This window comes from Podarcis vaucheri (assembly GCF_965113315.1).
Source record: "Podarcis vaucheri genome assembly, chromosome: 7".
NCBI classification, from domain to species: domain Eukaryota; kingdom Metazoa; phylum Chordata; class Lepidosauria; order Squamata; family Lacertidae; genus Podarcis; species Podarcis vaucheri.
The window spans coordinates 84,400,463-84,413,491 of NC_138765.1; the positions used below are offsets into that span (position 1 = coordinate 84,400,463).

Consider the following 13,029-nt stretch of genomic DNA (forward strand, 5'->3'; position numbering starts at 1 on the left):
TGGACCTATAACATTCCAGAAGCGGATCGTGAGCCCTAACAGTGAAACTGGCTCTTACATCAGGCCGAAATCCCATCTAGTCGAGCATCTTATTCTCACAATGGCCAACTAGATGCCTTTGGGAAGCCTGTTAGTCACGGTGGCCAACAGCCAGCTCCTTCAAGGGAGTTATGTGCTCACATTTCATTCCATGCAATGCAGTTTACACAACAAAACAAGAATAAAAACATTTTATTAAAGCTAGAAATATTCCTGCACACAAGGTAAACATTTTTTTTGTTCAAGTTGTGCATGATTACCCTTAACAGCAAAGTCTTTGCTTTTTTTAAAAAAATCAATAAATATAAAAAAATAAATTAAAAATTGAAGTAATATGGAAGGAGAACAATTGTCAATAAGTCAAGAGTGCATTATAGGAATGGGGAGAAGGGGCAGCAGTTGGAAAAGATGAATAAATAGAGAGCAGGAAACACTGAGATGACTCTGAGGAGAGTCATTTTCGGTCATCCTTGGCACAACCACTTCAAAGCTGAAACTCACAAATGCCAGAGGGGACTCTGTGCAAGGCATTACTCTTGATCCAACCACGTTTGGCTTATTAAAAAGGAAGAACAAAGGAAGAGCCCATCTGTGACTGAACAGAGCAACTGTTCAGCGTCCAAAAAACATTCAACGATGTTGCTGTGGCATGAGAAAACTCTCCCACCTCCCAAAATCCACAGAGTCTTAACCAGTTGAGGTTTGGCTTCCAAACAGGTAAATAAATACGGCATTGGGCCTGCAGGTTTCTCGGAGACAAGATGGCAGAGCTGGCAATGGGATGGACAGCCCTAGGGATGCTTTGGTCTTCTGTGTTGCAGGACTGTAAACGGAAGGGAGCCAGATGGCAGGAAGGATGGAACCAGGCATCCAATAGTCCCAGGATCTGTCCAAGCCAGGAGAGAGGAACATGGAATGAAATGTGGCTTTTGGCAGATCTGCTTGGCGACGCACAGTCAGTGTGCGGCACAGCCCAACGCCTCGTCTGAAAACTTCCAGCACCGCAGCGTTACTATTTCCAGCAGTCACGAGGCCAGGCAATAAAACGCAGAGCTATGCTGAGGAAGCACAGTGGAAAAGCAGGCACCCGACTCCTCCTTTGGCAGCCGGCATCCTTGGTGAGAGAGGTCTCCTGAATTCTCCACTTCAAGTATGTATCAGGAAGTACAATGGCCCAATGGTTCTTGGCCTGGCCACCGGGTAGCTGAAGTTAGGCAAGCAAGCTACCAATACAGAGCAAGATCTGTCCACCTTAGATCGGAATGCCAATGGTGCTGACCTGTTCCTTCAGCCCCATGAGGCTGTAGGCAATTCGCTTTTGGTGTCCTGGAAGACGTACCCCAATTTTCTTGATGTCCCTGGGAAGGGGAAGAAAACAGATGTGACCAGGTTAGTGGGAAATATTGTGAAATCCGGAGTGTATTCCTTTAACTCCCACCAGCATAACTTGACATTCAGTAGCTCCATCTTTCTTGCAGAGGTATCATTTAAAAAAGAAACCGAGGTCGATATTGAAGCCACAGCTTCAATATCACACAAAGGTTCCCAGCAACCCCCGGGCTGAGAAGGTGTGGACTCCCCTTGCCATGATCCAAGGAGGCTGGGCACCCGTCTGCTTTTAACGAGCCACTCCTCGTTTTCCCGGCCTCATAAAGTGGCTTAATTATAGGGTGCAGGCTTGAATCAGCCTCTCCCAAGAGAGAGGGGAGAACAACAAGAGGCAGCAACAACAAGATGCGTAAGCCCCCACCCCGACACAGTGGAAAGGTGAATTTATGAATCCTACAGGATTCTAACAGTGAAGTCATGTGACAAAAGAAGGGAGCTCTCTCCTCTCTGGAAATCAAAGCAGAAAACAGCCTCATTCTCCACTGTGAACTGGGAAGGGGTCGAATGGACCACGATGTTCACAGCCAGCTGAGTTGGCTTTTCACAGAGGACCCTGAACTCCAGCTACCTCCTCTCTCAGGAGGGGAACAAAGGCTTGAGAAGAAAGACCATGAGAAAAAACAACAGGAGAAGCATTCTCAGCAGGCATGGGGGTGAAAAACTGGAGGAAGAGTGGAAGTTGCCACACTCACTCATTGGTCATCTGCACCACCTTCTCAATGACATTGTACCCAGCGGCCACGAAGTGCTCTGTATATTGGTGCATTTTGATGGATTCCAGCCACTCGGCCACAGTTCGGAAAGGGATCCCTTCTGAGCCACTGGTGCTGGGTAGGCGAATGGAGATCCTTCAAAGACAAAAAAAGGGGACCCCGGCTCTTTAAAGTTCGGTCTTGTCTAAGGGGACCCAAGTGGATGGAGAGAATTCTTGGGAGGCTTATGGGCTGGGAATTTCCCCCCCTTCCTGGCACTGTTCTTACATGCTTCCGTCTCAAAGGACTGGAGAGGGGAAGGGGATGTTCGGAGACCACAGTTCCCAAAACGTATCTAGGGATTCTGAGAGCAGGAGGCCCAGGAGAGAGGAACGTACCGAGGGTCAAACTCAGCCAAAGTCTTGAGTGACTCAGGAGCGCGGATGAGCTTGTCCAAGATGCTAACGATATCATTGAATTTGGGTCTGTGACTCCTCTCTTGTTGCCAGCACCTCATCATCAGCTGGTAGATGGCAGAAGGGCAGTCCATGGGCGCTGGGAGCCGAAAGCCTTCATTAATTGCTTTCATCACCTGTTTGGGAAGGCAAAGTGAACAACAGTGAAGGGGATTCAGCTTGGAAAGACCACCCCTTTTGTCTTACCATCCTAGCATAAAAACCAGCATTCAAGGCAGGCAGGATTGCAAGCCCACCCCAGGCCTTGCAGGCATAAACTTTGAGGAACCCAAGCATAAGCCCATTTTAATGTAACTTGAGTCAGAACGGATGGATGGATTCATAGGCGACTGTCTGGGCAAAACTTATGATGCAATTTACATCATAAGACTGAGCCCATGTTGGGGACAAAGACATTTCCACACACAGCTAGGGTGGGATGTGGAGGGGGGGGGCTCGTAACATTGCTTCATTAAAAAAATGGACCTCAAGACAAAACTCCATTTGCATATCTCCTAGATTCAGGTAGGTAGCCATGTTGGTCTGATGCAGTCGAAATATATAAAATATATAAAAAAATAAAAATATTGTCCAGTACCACCTTTGCTGCCACATACACCCAGACAACACCATCACTGGACTCAACAACATTAAACATACCATCTCAGGCCTATTTAACTGCTCATCTTCTAACATTGTGTATGCCATAAAATATCAGCAGTGCCCTTCAGCTCTCTATACAGTGGTGCCTCGCAAGACGAAAAGAATCCGTTCTTTGATTCTCTTCGTCTAGCGGTTTTTTGGTCTTGCGAAGCAAGCCCATTGACAGATTAGCGCTATTAGCGGCTTTTAGCGGTTTATCTGCTGATCGGATCAGCTGATAAGCGGCTTAGCGGCTTAGAAAAAGGGGGGGGGAAGGAAAAAAAACCAGCAGGAACTCGCAAGACATTGTCGTCTTGCGAAGCAAGCCCATAGGAAATTCGTTTTCCGAAGCACCTCCAAAACGGAAAACTCTTTCGTCTAGCGAGTTTTCCGTCTTGCGAGGCATTCGTCTTGCGGGGCACCACTGTATTGGACAAACAGGCCAAACCCTACGCCAAAGGATGAATAGACATAAAGCTGACATCAGGAATCGCAAGACAGAGAAGCCAGTAGATCTCTTCAATCTCCCAGGACATTCAATCTCCTGGGATCTCAAAGCAGCTGTCTTATTACAAAAGAATTTCAGAAACAGACTTGAAAGAGAAGTTGCTGAATTACAACTTATCACTAAACTGAAAACTATGGAGAGACCTGGTCTTAATAGAGATATTGGATTCCTGCCTCATTACATATGCTAATCACCTGCATACTATCCCTTGCTTTTTCCTGTAGGACTAATTGTAGTCATTAACACTCGTCAACAACCCCCCCCACCCTCCCACTCTATTAGGGTCTGGTGACTTCTGTTTCAGTGTATCTGAAGACGTGTGCATGCACTTGAAAGCTTATACCAAGAACAAACTTAGTTGGGTCTCTAAGGTGCTACTGGACAATTTTTTTATTTTTATATATTGACTGTATCTCCTAGAATTAGCTTTCTTCTCCATTAGCCAGAAAACTCCAAACACAAGGGATCCAACAGCAATTTGGTCACCAGTAGGGGCATCACTTGCCCCTTAGTTAGCACCCACACAAGGACATCCAATCACTTACCTCGTGGTTGGAGAGCTCCCAGTAAGGCCGTTCACCATAGGACATCACCTCCCACATCACTATTCCGTAGCTCCAGACATCACTAGCCGAGGTGAACTTGCGATGAGAGATAGCCTCCGGTGCCGTCCACCGGATCGGGATTTTCCCACCCTGCAAGGGACAAGCACACCGAAACCCTCAGAACCTCTGACTCCCAAGGCGCTCACTGATTTGGGGGAGAAAACACTTTCTAATTCCCAGGCTCTCTAAATGTGTGCTTTCCTCCGTTCAGGCAACTTCTGAAGTTCCTGATAGAAAAGCAAGGTCTCGTGTTTTAGCCAAGTGGCAGATGTTGATGACTAGAAGTCAAATCCTTCCGGAACCAGGGCAGAGACCTTAGCTAGCAGCCATCTTAGGAGTCATGGGAAACAAGCATTCCTTCCTTCCTTCCTTCCTTCCTTCCTCTTCTTTCTTCAGGTGTTCCTAGAGCCTGGATTAATTCCCACTGGCTCCCTATTATATTGAGCAGTAAAGCAGACTTCCTGCTACTGGTCACAACCATTCCATTGATCATCCACTGCCAGCAAGTTAGAAGTTCCTTCTTCCCATTTGGACCCCCTATAACCCCACCTTTCTGGCTTCCCTATTTCTTCCTCCTATACTATGGGCAGTTCCTCCAGATGCCAGCCTTGGCTCTCATATTGCATCCCCTTTCCCACCCATTGCAGCTTCCTTGGCAATGGTGGGACAGAACTGTAACTTAACATGATGGGGCAGCAGCCGTTATCACTCACACTTGTAGTGTAGGTGGCGTCAGGGTCATCCTCCAGGACGCGGGAGAGACCAAAGTCGGAGACTTTGCAGACGAGCTGGCTGTCGACAAGGATGTTGCGGGCAGCCAAATCCCGGTGAACATAATTCATGCTGGCCAAGTACTTCATACCAGAGGCAATACCCCGCAACATGCCCACCAGCTGTATAACACAGAATTCCCCATCTTTTTCCTGTTGAGGCAAAAAGGGAAGGATTTAGGACCTACACGAAATTAAAAGACGCCTGCTTCTGGGGAGAAAAGCAATGACAAACCTAGACAGCATCTTAAAAAGAAGAGAAACCACCTTGCCAACAAAGGTCCGTATAGTTAAAGCTATGGTTTTCCCAGTAGTGATGTATGGAAGTGAGAGCTGGACCATAAAGAAGGCTGATTGCCGAAGAATTGATGCTTTTGAATTATGGTGCTGGAGGAGACTCTTGAGAGTCCCATGGACTGAAAGAACATCAAACCTCTCCATTCTGAAGGAAATCAGCCCTGAGTGCTCACTGGAAGGACAGATCCTGAAGCTGAGGCTCCAATACTTTGGCCACCTCATGAGAAGAGAAGACTCCCTGGAAAAGACCCTGATGTTGGGGAAGTTGGCGGGCACAAGGAGAAGGGGACGACAGAGGACGACAAGATGGTTGGACAGTGTTGTCGAAACCACCAGCATGAGTCTGACCAAACTGCGGGAGGCAGTGGAAGACAGGAGTGGCTGGCGTGCTCTGGTCCAGGGGGTCACGCAGAGTCGGACACGACTAAATGACTAAATAACATGCAAGCTAAATGCTAAGTTTCTTAAGCAGAATCTTTATTCCTTTTGACTTAAAATATGTACATGCTGCCTTTAAGAACAAAGGCTCTTTCAGTTCATAAAAACCCATTTATGTTGGAGGCAGTATGCTTCAGAGCATCAGAAACTGCAGGAGGGGCGAGCGCTATCGCTCTCATGTTCTGCTTTCGTTCTTCCTGTAATGGGCATCTGGCTGGCCACATTGCAAACAGGATGCTGAGCTAGATGGCCCACTGGCCTGACCCAACAGGCTCTTCTTACTCACAGTATACATGAGAAGGAGGCCAGCGATGAACAGAATACGACTTACCCGCAGAAATTTATCAAGGGCACCATTCTCCATGTACTCTGTGATGATCATGAACGGCTTATCTGGAAAGAGAAAGAGAGAGAGAATTGGCTTATGAGAGCCAAGTAGATTCCAAACTCTGATGCAGTTGCCCAGGAGTTTGGTGTCTTGGAACTGGCCCTGCAGAAAGAGGTAGCTTGGAACAGGAACCCAGTAACAGCCACCAAGGTCCTTAAATCCTATCTAGAGGTTCTTACATTTGGAGACAACTCCCTCTAGACGGATGATGTTGTGGTGGTTAAACTGGCCCATGATGCTCGCCTCGCTCAGGAAGTCAATGCGTTGCTTCTCCGTGTAGCCAGATTTCAACGTCTTGATGGCCACTGGGATCTCCTTCTTGCTGTTCTTCAGCGTTCCCTTGTAGACTTCCCCAAACTCACCTGGCGAAAAAAGAAAAAAGTGGAAGTGTTCAATATTCTTTTCAAATAACTACAGGGTGGATGAGCAGAGGCAGCTTCAACCTGAAGATCGAAGTCAGCATTACCAGTTCCCTTTCTGAAAGCTCCTTCTGAAGCTAGCTTTGACTACATGGGAGAAGAGACATGCTCGCTCTCCACCTCCATCAGCCAACTGCATTGTGCAAGATAGTTGGAAGGCACCCTACCTGCCCCTATGACTTTCTGCCGGGAGATGCACGAAGGATGAATCTCAGTTGTGAACTTCAGGACTGCCTGATTGGGGTCTTCATAGGTGTGGGGATCCACATACGTCTTCAGGGGCTTGAGCTGGTCTGTGGGGCGAAGAGGAAGAACACAGTTAAGGGGAGCTCTTGGCAGAGGCTGTTATAAAGCAGTTCCATGCCTAAACTCTCTGCTTTTCAAGTGTTGCCCACTGCCAAGTTAGTCTATGATCCGGCAATGGAGCAGAGAAAAAGACGGCCAGTTCAGTCACAGCCTGCTAGGATGATTTTCAGTCGAACACTTAATTTGCAAGATGGGCGAGGTGAGAAGCAGGCAAGAAATTCTGGGTTAAATTCAAAAGCACAATGAAACTAGCTACTCATCTCAAACCCCGCCACCAATACTCTTCTCCCCCCTCCCTTCATTTCTTAACTTACTATCAGTTTGAGTCCGCTTTTGCGAATAGGCCGGGATTCTTCCACTCTTTAGATAAAGGTGTATGGTAGGATTTGCTCCCTACTTAAATATTTAATTTTTTCTGTCTAAAACAGAAGAACTTTATTACACTGTGTGTAATAAAGTAAGCCACCTTTGCTGATGTGCTTCTCAAGAATCTTAATGTAAAAATCCGTTATTTGCCTCTAAAAATTACTGGGATGCCTGTCTGGCATTTAAGAGGTCTTTTAGGATTTCCAGCCGAGAATAAAATTCAGTATCGGTTGTCAGGAGTTTTATTTAGGCAGGAACAGAGGCAAACACGTATTCCTAAATGTACGCACGTTATAACTCTAGCAAAAGACCCCAAACCTCTTGTTGGTTTGTGTGTGTGTGTGAATACATGTGAGTGCTGGACATGCATGTGGGTTCAGACACAGCAAATATACCCCTTTAACAATAAATGCTCTCTCTTGAGGTCTAAACAGCCTGTAATTTTTTTGCCCTTTTCTGTTCTGTATGATGTTTCAGATCCAGCAAATTCCACCTCCTGCACTGATGTGGCCAGTGACCATTACTCACCAGACTTGGAGAAATAAACATCCTCTGGTGTCTGCCGGGCCCTCGAGTTCCTTTTCCTAAATGACAACAACAAGGGTTTTCCTGAGTGATCCTGTGAGGCAATCCTATCCGTACCTTCTCCCGCAGAATACCTTATCCACTAGACACAGACCTCCTTGCATCAAACTTTGTAACCTCTGTCCCATTCCTTCTCAAAGGCCTTTTAACTTGTTAAAAGAATTTTTGGGCCGGTCCTTTCCACTGATTTCTGGGAAATATGCTTTCTCAAGTCAGGTTCTTTGATCAAGCCTCACCCCCTAAGGTTCTGCCCTCCCAAATTTCGGCACGTTGCACCAATGTAATGGACGTGCAAGCAAGCCTACGAATGCAAAAGTGCAAATTCATGGCTTAAAAATACAAATCCCAGAGGAGAGAGCACATGGGGCTGGTGTAAGGACACCATGACTCGACTCAGCAGCATGTTTCTCTCCCTCTTTCACTTTTGATGGTTTATCTTAAAGAGTTTAAAAACACAAAAAGGAATAAACCAGGAGGGGAATCTCCAAAGCCTAGCATGTTCAGCCTGGTTTGACTGTGACATCAGATGGATGCTGATGTTGCTAGACATGGAGTGCTATATTCACATGTGCTAATGGAAGAGCCATTGGAACCCTCTGCAACAAGTTTTTTTTAACTGCTTCTGAAAAAGGAGACCCCAAAAAAGGAAAAGGCCAGACAGTTTGCTATCTGGCAAAAATGCTCGCTTGCTGCAAACCATTTCTCTGAAAACTGAAGGCACTTGGGAGAAGTCTACACTCATTCCACTTTTGCCTCTGGAAAAATAGATTATGGTATCATTAAAAAAATAAACAACAACAAAACCAACCCTGCAAAGCCTGCTAGACTGGAGGTAACAGGTTGCCGTAAGTTGCCTGTTTGCACCCCGTGGGAAGCAAAGGAGCAGTCGGCATCCAGCTCTCCTAAAAGCCATTGTTGCCCTGCTGCCTTAAACAAACAGAATAATAATAATAATAATAATAATAATAATAATAATAATAGCACATGCCTTCGGCGAATGAGCATGACAATCAGCGCCACCACCGCGACCGTGACAACAAAGCCAGCAATAGAACCCCCAATAACTGCAGTGGTATTTGTGCCGTCAGAGCCTGTGGCGTGCAGAGAAGAAAAAGGTGGTGGTTAGGAAAACATTGCTATACGAAAACAGATTGTGTGTCTGTGTGTGTGTGTGTGTTCATCCTCTTCTGGTGACTTTGCTCCAGTCGTTACCCCCCAACGCCCCCAAATTTACTTTCCCTGCTTCGGCATTAACTAGAGGAGCTTTGCCTCCCCAAAACTCACGTTCATCGAGCGTCTCGAACTCGTGCTCCATGCTGTTGGTTCCCTGGCCCTCCTGGGTCAGCGCTTGGACGCTCACCAAGTACTTGGTCCCAGGGGTGAGCTTCGGGAGGGTCACAGAGCTCCCTTCGCAGCGCAGTACAGAGTAGCTGTTCTCATCTTTCTGCAAGGAAAGGAACACACAAAAACTCGCATGGCTCAGTTTCTCCCCGTGAAATGGGCTGGGGGATTGGGGGGGAGGGGGAGCGTTGCTCAAGGTTAAGAGCAGAGAAGTGCCAAAGAGAGACAGATACCTTCTTCTTGTAGGTGACCTGGTACTTCCAGACATGGCTTTGCTGCCGGGGTGGAACAGTCCAGGACAGACTTAGGCTGGTTGTGGTGCGGCCATCCATGGTCACTGAGGTCACTCGGGGAGGTTCTGAGCATGGAGAAGGAGGAGAAAATCTGGCATGCTGTAGTGGATTGCACCCTCCCCAGCCAAAACCATTTGCCCTAGTCACCAGCCAGCCAGTAGCCCCAGATCCATATAGAACTTGCAAACTCATCTGTAATGAGGCATCTTACGACTTTGAGAGTTTGTTCAAATTAGATTCGCAGATCTGGTGAATACCCAGGTCCAAAATAAAGTCCAACAGAACAAACCACAAGACCCCACTCTGCACAGCTGCCTTCATAACAAGGGTGTGGCCAAGTGCTTAAGGCAAATGACACAAATTAGCATATGCTAATCTATACATATAGTTTCAAATTTAGACAGGCTATTGTGTGTGTGGTTGTGTTTAGCTTTTACTAACAGGGCTTAAGCGCTGAGCTAAAACTAATTTCTGGATGCAGTACACTCTATGGACTGGGCCCTCTGCACTGCTTGCAACCTCTTGGCTGCTTTATGTGCATATTAAAACTAAACCTAAACTTGCTCAACAACTGAACACTGCTACCTTTATCTAAAACACACACAGCTGTCTCCTCCTCTGTCCCATCCAGCTATCCAAAGAGCCTCTGGGCAAATTTGGATGGTGCATTCGGCTCTGCAGGATCCTGTAAGGAGGTCTGGGGTTCTTTTTGGTAAAACGAAGCTTTAAAAGGGAGTGGTGGTTGGGAAACCCAACACAAAACAGCCAGGCCTCAGCTCTTCCGGGCAATCCCTAGTCCCGTCCTTAGCAGCCAAGAAGTTTCTTTGCTGTGGCTGCCGTATGAGAAAAGGACACGTTCAAGAACCAGGGAATGCCCCTTGCGCAGTGGCATGGATCGCAAGAGCAGCCATCTTGGATCAGACCACATTTTGCCCCAACAGCACTCGCCCTATGCTTCCAGAAAGCAGCGTCGGAAGGCAACAGCTCTCAGGACAATACTTGTGCAGGCCAATGGCACCTCACAGTGCACATCTGCATTGTTTTCACTTGGCTGTGACGTTGCGCCCCCTTACCCGTCTGGTTGACGCTGATGCTGGCGACGCCGTAGCTGCGCCGTGGGCTGAAGGAGGACACTCTGTTCTGGGCCTCTACTGTGAAGGTGTAGTTAACGTGTGGCTCCAAATCGCTGACGGTCAGGGAAGTGCCGGCCACGTTGTGAGGGTTTTCCGAATACCGGAGTGTGGCGTCGCAGGGCCGGCACTCTCCCAACTCCGGCCAGCACTGCTCACACGACACACTGTAGGTGATGTCCTTGCGGCCACCCGTGTCCCGGGGCGAGGACCAGCGCAATTGAACCTTGGCGCCCAAGCCTATGGCTGTGACCCCATGGGGAGCAGAAGGGGGTCCTGTGAATGGAGAAGAAGAAAAAAATGAACAGGTCTCTTTGATGCAGGGCAGAAGACCACTCCTCAGTTAGCCCAGCAACTCAGCACTCCTAAGCCTTCACTTCCAACATTTGGGTCTTTCTCTGGTACTATCCTCCGTCCCTCTCTCCTTGCTCTGGCCTTCTCTCCATCTCAGCTATCTATCCCACCCCTCATCAAATATTGTCCACAGGGACTCTCGCATTGCCCAGGAGTGAGTCTGCTGCTTTTGTCGCTTCCTGCCTTCCCTCCTGTGACTGACACAAACTGAGTAAAACAGCAGTAGCTTATCCAAGGTTGCTTGGTTTCATTAAATACTTGCAAACTGCCTCTGGACACTGATGAACCTCCAAGCGGACAGCCGTCAACGCGGCAAGCCTTTTTCATTTCCTGGGACACGGGGCAATCGTACCGCTTAGATCTCCCACTTACTTGTGCATGGCAGGGAAACAGGATCAGTCAAAGCCCGAAAATAGCCTTCCTCGCAAGGGCACGAGGTGGAGCCTTCGGAAGACGGCAGAGTGTGCGAGGGACATTTTGAGCAGGCGTTGTTGGAGATGTCCTCTTTGAAGAACCCAGGTGAGCAAGCTGCAAAAAAGAGAAAAGGAGGGCTGGGTTAGTTCTCCCGGGGATCCTAACCACAGCCCATGGCAGACAATGTATGGAGAGATGACTTTTATCGGAAAGACCCGAGTTCAAATCAAACCACAAAGTCACTGTTCGATCTCAGTTCCCCATGTGTTCAATGGGAATGATAGTTCCACAAGAACTTAAGAGAAAGGTAAATCCAAAGATCATTAAGCACTTTAGTTTTCAAAGAATACTTGGCAAGGGAGGAGAGACACACTCAGATCCTTTTAATCTGTTCACTGGAAATGAAAACACACTCCAAGCTGACGTGTGCGTCCATTGGGGCACCTCTACTGCTGCTGCTTCTTCAGGTTTCCAGTGTGCCTCGTGGCTGTGCATGCATCATGGTGAACGCACATTACAGGAGAGGGTGGAAGGACGTACAGAGGAAAGCCCCAGCCTACCTAGGCCAATGCCTGAGACGAGCAACTCTTACTTATTTCCTGCATGAGTAAACTCTTCCATAGGAACTCAGTTTGCTCCTCAAAATCCCCCTGGGATCGCGTCACTTCCTTGAGGGATCTACAAAGGAAGAGCTCGTTGGAAGCCTCCGGTTCCCGTTTGGAAAGCACTCAATGCCTTAAGTCGGCAGCTGGCATGAGGACTCCTTTCTTGCAAGCAACAGCCCCCTATGGGCACTGCTACCAGGATCGCACCAATCCAGCGGCCCTCAGGCAGAGACTCCATTCCATTCAATGCAGAGAAACTATTTTTCAAAAGACAGCCTACTCAAAAACCTTCCTGTGAACCAGACAGTAGTAGAAGCATCTTTGTGCCTGGAGAAAATGCCACGGTCTTCCCAATGGAACTCTGTACCATCCTGTCTGGTCACAGCAGCCCCTGATGCCAAGAGATAATGTCCCAGGCTGGGCTGGAGTGGGGAAAATCCTTTCCCGAATCTGATGGGCCATAACTGAGGCTCCAGAAGAGAAGCCACAAAATACCATTTTGTTAACTGTCCCCCTGAACATAGCAAATCTTAGCTATTTGAAATGCTTTTCTGCATTTTCAAACTTCTGCCCCAGATGGAACTTTACTTGCATTCAAGAGATTGCTGTTTTTTTTTTAAAAAAAGAAACACACACACACACACACGTTGTTAAATGGAAAAGAGGGTATTACAGCATCCCCAGTCTTAACCTCTTTCAATATCTTGTGTGTGTGGTCTGTGATCTCTCAGTTTGCTTAGAAACAAAAGTGCTACCTGTAAAACTGTCATGCTACCAAAGGCAGGAGGGTGTGTGTGTGTGTGTGTTCCTGTTCATAAATTGTGGGGCTCAAAACTGGACACAAAACTCCAGGTGTGGCCTGACCAATGCATAGAACTCTAGCCCAATGGTTGCCATTCATTTGATTTTGAATTGATTTTAGAATGCACTTCAATTAATTGATTGTGATTTTATGTAAACTGTGTTACTTTTATTGTTGTTAGCTGCTCTGAG

The 13,029-nt window shown here is 47.4% G+C and overlaps 1 protein-coding gene across 1 annotated transcript in view; it reads right to left on the reverse strand.

Annotated features, from left to right (window-relative positions):
- Window positions 1-215: 215 nt before the first annotated feature.
- Window positions 216-13,029, reverse strand: part of EPHA2 (EPH receptor A2) — a 33,606-nt gene continuing 20,792 nt past the window's right edge. The window contains exons 4-17 of the mRNA XM_082230736.1: window positions 11,390-11,545; window positions 10,607-10,939; window positions 9,474-9,598; window positions 9,184-9,343; window positions 8,888-8,990; window positions 7,843-7,898; window positions 6,810-6,935; window positions 6,403-6,585; window positions 6,167-6,228; window positions 5,044-5,253; window positions 4,271-4,420; window positions 2,519-2,712; window positions 2,121-2,276; window positions 216-1,397 (exon numbers count right to left, since the gene is read on the reverse strand). Coding sequence (XP_082086862.1) covers window positions 1,292-1,397; window positions 2,121-2,276; window positions 2,519-2,712; window positions 4,271-4,420; window positions 5,044-5,253; window positions 6,167-6,228; window positions 6,403-6,585; window positions 6,810-6,935; window positions 7,843-7,898; window positions 8,888-8,990; window positions 9,184-9,343; window positions 9,474-9,598; window positions 10,607-10,939; window positions 11,390-11,545 — 2,120 coding nt within the window. The 3' untranslated portion in view covers window positions 216-1,291. The remainder of the gene's footprint in view (window positions 1,398-2,120; window positions 2,277-2,518; window positions 2,713-4,270; window positions 4,421-5,043; window positions 5,254-6,166; window positions 6,229-6,402; window positions 6,586-6,809; window positions 6,936-7,842; window positions 7,899-8,887; window positions 8,991-9,183; window positions 9,344-9,473; window positions 9,599-10,606; window positions 10,940-11,389; window positions 11,546-13,029) is intronic.